Here is a 6209-nt window from a genome sequence, read left to right as displayed (position 1 = left end):
GTGGAACATATATGAGTAAAATATTATTAAAAAGTAAATAAATTTTTTATTTTGAGTTCAAAATCATAAAAATATATAAAATTGCTTGAATTTAAGATGTAAAAATTATTTAAGTTAAAATACAGAATCAAAATTAAGCATAAATAATATTCTAAATGCAGGATTGCTACAGTTTTGAATTCATTCTATTTTTGAGTAAAAAAACCATTCTATTTTTCTGTGGGTGTAATTAGGGTTCGACTTTGTAGCTCCAAATTTTATATACTCGTACATGAATCTCATCCCAACATGTCACCGTCGCTCGCCGGTATATCTCCCGGAAGAACTTATTGCCGAAGTGCTTTCGATTCTTCCCGTCAAATCACTCCTGCAACTGAGATGTGTCAGTAAGTCATGGAAGTCACTCATCTCCAATCCCATCTTTGTCAAACAACACCTTAATCGATCTACACGGAATGCCAACCTCACACTTGTCTCTTCTTTCTTGAATGAGGGTGTGGCAGCTTTTTGTTTGTTGGAGAAACCTCCAATCACTGTCAATCTTTCCTATGATCCTTATCATCAATTGAAAGATAAGGATCACACGTTTGTAATTGGTTCCTGCAATGGATTGATATGTTTCTTAGGTCTTTCTTTCTTCAATGAGCATACAGAGATGCGTCTTCGTGTTTGGAATCCCGCCACCCGGGCAATATCAGAAAAATTAGGGTTTTCCAGCTATGACAACGCAAGTCATCCTCCTACTTTGATATTTGGTTATGATGATTCAACCGGCACTTATAAGGTGGCCTATTTCATATCTCATACAACACAGGTAAGAGTTTTTAGTTTGGGCCATAATGTTTGGAGAAATATTCAAAATTCTCCTCTGGATCATGATTGCATAATGAACGTTGTGCAATTGAGTGGTAGCTTCATTTGGTTGGCAAATCATAATTATATCGGTAAAAAAATTGTGATTGTTTCTCTTAATTTAGGCACCGAAATACACACTCAATTGTTGCCTCCTCCGAGTTTTGATGATGAGCCAATTATTAATCCAAATCTAAGTGTGTTAAAGGATTGTCTTTGTTTTTCTCATGATTTCAATCAAACTCATTTTGTTATATGGCAAATGAAGGAATTTGGAGTGGAAGACTCTTGGACTCAATTCCTTAAAATTAGTTATCGTAATAATCTTCAAATAGATTGTCCATTTAATGAATTCCGCCATAATTTGTTGCCACTATGCCTTTTGGAGAAGAATGATACACTGTTATTGACAGACGCATATCAACGTCATATAATTCTCTATAATTGGAGGGATAATAGAGTTAAAAGAATCAATCAATCTTGGCCGTTCCATAATTATGTTGAAAGTTTGGTTTGGTATTGTTGAAAGTTAGTCTCCTACATGATTTATTTACTTTTTTTGAATTTGGATATTAATATATGCTGTGTAATCATTTCTATATGATGGCTTTGATTTGATTGAAGTGTTTACTGATTATGCATTGGCTATGACAGTTTGACTTTGACAATCTTTATATAAATTGAATCTGTTTTTATTTGTATTTAAAAATCTGATTTGGTTATTGCAAACAATAATTTATAATGAGAGACTTCTTAAGTTTTCAGAGGCTCTTTATAGGTTAGTCACAATTTAGTTGAAAAACAAATAAGGTCTTTATTTTGCTATAGTTTAATCGTTAAAAATAGTTTTACTAGCCTTTATTTAACCACAATTTAACTATGTCAAATTTTGGATCATGAAAGTAGACGATCTTGCACGTCTTTAAAGACGGCTTTGTCTCAATAATATGATGTCATTCTTGTTATTCTAGGATGCTAAAATGTTGTTTTTGTGGCTGCAAGCACTAATCTGAGAATGATAGGCTCAGAAATGAAAGCCATAACTCAGTATGCAATTCGTAGATGAAAACAGAAAGGTGTTTCAGTATTCTTACATACTGTAATTGCTTATTTATTAAACTTCATAACTACAAGCTTGATTGAGCTCTAATACTATTCGTTTTGATATGAATCTCTTTTTTTCTATATGACTTGATGGATCATGCATAAATTCATGGATTAATTTTGTGGTTTCATTATTGTGACTGAAATATCTCTGTTTGCATATAAAGCAATTAAAGTGACAATTAGTTGTGTTTATCATTGTAGGCCGTGCTTTCAGGATAGAATAAAAAACAAACATTCTTCAAATACTCCACAGTTTGATGGCATTCTCTATCAAATACATGTGATCTTACAGCTCGGATAACTCTGCAGAAATCTTCACAATTTTTTGCTCTATTATTTAAATGCAAATGTCTACTAATCTATACAAATTTATATGCAAATTCTTTCAGATCAGCATAATGTGAATGTCATACCCTTTAACTTGTAGCCCTTAACAAAAGACAAAAAAGGAAAGGTCCTTGTTAACGACCCTAAGCCAAACAATTTAAAATGGTAGTTTGAATTTAAACCTCTCTAGAGTTTGGTCTTTTGATTGGGTGATTTTCAGTGCAAAAGTAAATATTCTGAACTATTGAAAAATCTTTATAAACGCTTCCGCAATTGCGTTTAATGTGAAGTAAATCGGACCGCAATTGCGGTGTGATTTTAAAGTCTCGCTTCCGGATGCATTAGGAACCCCATCGGACAATTTTAATCATGTTTTTTTTTAAGTGTTTTCATCAAAAATCAATGTATTAGAATTCTAAAACTCAATTTACTTCTTATACAATGAAAAAACATAACATTATTAAGTATTTTTCAATAAAATATTTTAAACACTTCCTTTTAAAAATTCACGCCGCAATGGCAGCAATGCGCATCACAACAAACGCAATGACCGCAGTCGCAACATCCGCAACCGCAGCCGCAATTTAAAACCATGGACCTCACACTTGTATCTTCTTCCTGGGGTGACATATCCTTCACAGCTTTTCCTTTGTTGAAGAATCCTCCGATCACTATTAATCTTTCCAAGGATCCTCACCATCAATTGAATGATAAGGACTGCTTCTATATAGTTGGTTCCTGCAATGGTCTGCTCTGCTTGTTTGGTGATTCTTCTGCCAATGGTTATAAGGAGCGGTATCTTCGTTTTTGGAATCCCGCCACGAGGAAAATATCCGAAAAATTAGGGTATTTTGGTCTAAATAGCCTATGTTTCCCTAATCATTTCACATTTGGTTACGATGATTCAACAGACACTTATAAGGTGGTCTATCTCGACCATGATAATACACATGTAAGAGTGTTTAGTTTGGGCAATAATGTTTGGAGAAATATACAAAATTCTCCTTTGGATCTTGATCTTGATTTCACGACGAATGTTCTTAATTTGCGTGGTAGTTTCAATTGGTTGGCAATTCATAATTACACTGATAAATGGCAAATTAATTCATTTGATTTCAGAACAGACACACATACGCAGTTTCTACCCCCTCCTACCCCCTCAAGGTTTCGATGAAGTGCCAATTATCAATCCAAATCTAAGTGTGTTAAATGATTTTCTTTGTTTTTCTTATGATTTCAAACAAACTCATTTTATTGTATGGCAAATGAAGGAATTTGGAGTTGAAGGCTCTTGGACTCGATTATTTAAAATTAGTTCTCATAGCCTTCAAATAGCTGATCACTTATATCATTTGATGCCAATATGTCATTCGGAGAAGAATGGTACACTATTACTCACTTACAAATTCCAAGCACTCATCTATAATTGCAGAGATAATAGAGTTGAAGGAATGCAAAATTATTGGCAGTACAATCCAAAGGATTATGTTAAAAGTCTAGTTTGGTATTGTTGAAAGTAGGTTCCTTTACAATGATTTTCTTGTTTGAAATTGGGTTAATACATTTATGCTTTTTCTATATTAAGAGTTGCGTGATTAATTTCTTATGATGTCTTTGATTTGATTGTATTGTATTGTTAAAATATTATGATTATTTATGTATTGGCTATGGTAACAGTTTGATTGTATTGAATCAAATAATGATATTTATTATAAATACGAAGATGGCTTTATTTGATTGTATTGTTGATTGATCCTGTATTAGCTAGAACAGTTTGACAATCTCTATCAATTGAATGTGTTTTGCTCTAAAATCTTTAATAACATACCCCCATGTTACGTGTGGTGCAGGCTTTTATTCATGGTGGCACGGATGAAGGCCGGTGCCGCACATTTTCTGTTGTTTCAATTCATTCTATAATAAATTGCATCATGACCTATATGGAAGTTTTGTTCTTGTTCTAGACTTGAGTTTGGACGTAATATCTCTTTAATTTACTTGTCTTTACACTTAACAATTTATGTTTTGTTTGTATTTCTCTTCTTGTTTTCTTTGAATGTAGTCAAGTCTAGCTATATGCTATAATATATAAAAAATAAATTTAGTAAATAAATTGTTATAACTTGTACGATATAATTTATTAAATAGTAAAATTATAAACTTTCCAGTTATTTTAGCATTGAAATTTTACAGCAATTTTACAGCAATAGTAAAAATTCTGTACACAATATTAAAAAAAAAAAAAGTGAAACTCGAAGAAAGTAAGAAAATACGCTATAGTTGTGCCAAAAAAATAGCAACAGCAATACTATAAGTAAACCCCCGAGACCTACATTTTTGAACTCGTCTGGTTTTCCTATGAATCTCCTTCCTCCCAACTTCTGCCGTTGCCGGTATTCCTCCCGGAAGAACTTGTTGTGGAAGTGCTTTCCTTTCTTCCCGTCAAATCACTCCTCCGACTGAGATGTGTCAGTAAGTCATGGAAGTCATTCATCACTGATCCCACCTTTGTCAAACGGCACCTTAATCGATCTGCACTAAATGCAGATTTCACACTTGTATCTTCTTGGAATGAGGTATCTTTCACAACTTTCTGTTTGTTGGAGAATCCTCCAATCATTACCACTCTTCCCAATGGTCATTACCGTCAATTGAATGATAAATACGACTTCTATATTGTTGGTTCCTGCAATGGTTTGCTCTGCTTGTTAGCTGATTCTTGCATCCTTGGGAATACTGATAAGCATATCCGTGTTTGGAATCCTGCCACAAGAACAATATCAGAAAAGTTAGGGTATTCTTATCAAACGGACTTATGTTATCCTCTTAGTTTGACATTTGGTTATGATGATTCAACTGACACTTATAAGGTGGTGCATTTCATTCCTGATACAACAAGGGTAAGAGTTTTTAGCCTGGGCCATAATGTTTGGAGAAATATTCAAAATTCTCCTCTAGATCATGATTTTAGGATGGATGTTGTTAATTTGAGTGGTAGCTTCAATTGGTTGGCAGTTCATGATTACACCAGAAAACGGGTAATTATTTCACTTGATTTGAGCACAGAGACACATACTCACTTTCTACCCCCTCGGGGTGTAGATGAGGAGCCATTTATCAATCCAAATCTAAGTGTCTTAAATGAATGTCTTTGTTTTTCTCGTGATTTCAAACAAACACATTTTGTTATATGGCAAATGAAAAAGTTTGGAGTTGAAGACTCTTGGACTCTAATCCTCAAAATTAGGTATAATAATCTTCAAATATATCACCTTTTTCCGTTGTTGCCATTATGCCTTTTGGAGAAGAATGATACATTATTATTGATAGACGAACTCCGGAATCAGATGATTCACTATAATTGGAGATATAATATAGCAAAAAGAATCAATGTATCTTGGCAGTTCAATTCCAAGAATTATGTTGAAAGTTTGGTTTGGTATTGTTGAAAGTAAATTTTCTTATCATGACTAAGATTTAATTGTACTGTTGAATGATTATGATTATGTTATTGGATATTATAAACTGTTTGGCTATATTTGAATCATATGAATTTGTTTTCCTTTTGATGGCTTTGATTTGATTGTTTGTTGAGTGACTACTGACTATGTATTGGGTATAACAGTTTGACAATCTTTATATAAATTGAATGTCTTTTTATTTGTATTAATTCTAACTCTAGATCTATAGATGAATCTTCTCTTGACAATGTTTTAAACAAATATTAAGCATAGCATAGTTCACAACAGGAGAGCAGAATACATATTTAAAAATCTGAAATGCACGAAGACTTCACCTACAAATCTAAGTCATCTATATAAATTGAATGTGTTTTGATTTGTAATTAGGGTTATACTTTTTTAGCTCCAAATTTTCTATACTCTCACATGAATCTTCGTCCACTAAACTTATCACCGTCGTTG

General features: G+C 33.0%; 1 protein-coding gene and 1 pseudogene across 1 annotated transcript; both read left to right on the top strand.

Annotated features, from left to right (window-relative positions):
- The first annotated feature begins 271 nt into the window (after positions 1-271).
- LOC131611690 (F-box/kelch-repeat protein At3g23880-like) lies at positions 272-1378 on the top strand. The gene has a single exon (XM_058883606.1). The coding sequence runs from the start codon at positions 272-274 to the stop codon at positions 1376-1378; it is 1107 nt and encodes a 368-aa protein (XP_058739589.1).
- Positions 1379-4644: 3266 nt separating this feature from the next.
- Positions 4645-5735, top strand: LOC131611689 (F-box/kelch-repeat protein At3g23880-like; annotated as a pseudogene).
- The last annotated feature ends 474 nt before the right edge of the window (positions 5736-6209 follow it).

Source organism: Vicia villosa, linkage group LG6 (genome assembly GCF_029867415.1).
Source record: "Vicia villosa cultivar HV-30 ecotype Madison, WI linkage group LG6, Vvil1.0, whole genome shotgun sequence".
Classification (NCBI taxonomy): domain Eukaryota; kingdom Viridiplantae; phylum Streptophyta; class Magnoliopsida; order Fabales; family Fabaceae; genus Vicia; species Vicia villosa.
This window is presented reverse-complemented; position numbering and strand designations above follow the sequence as displayed.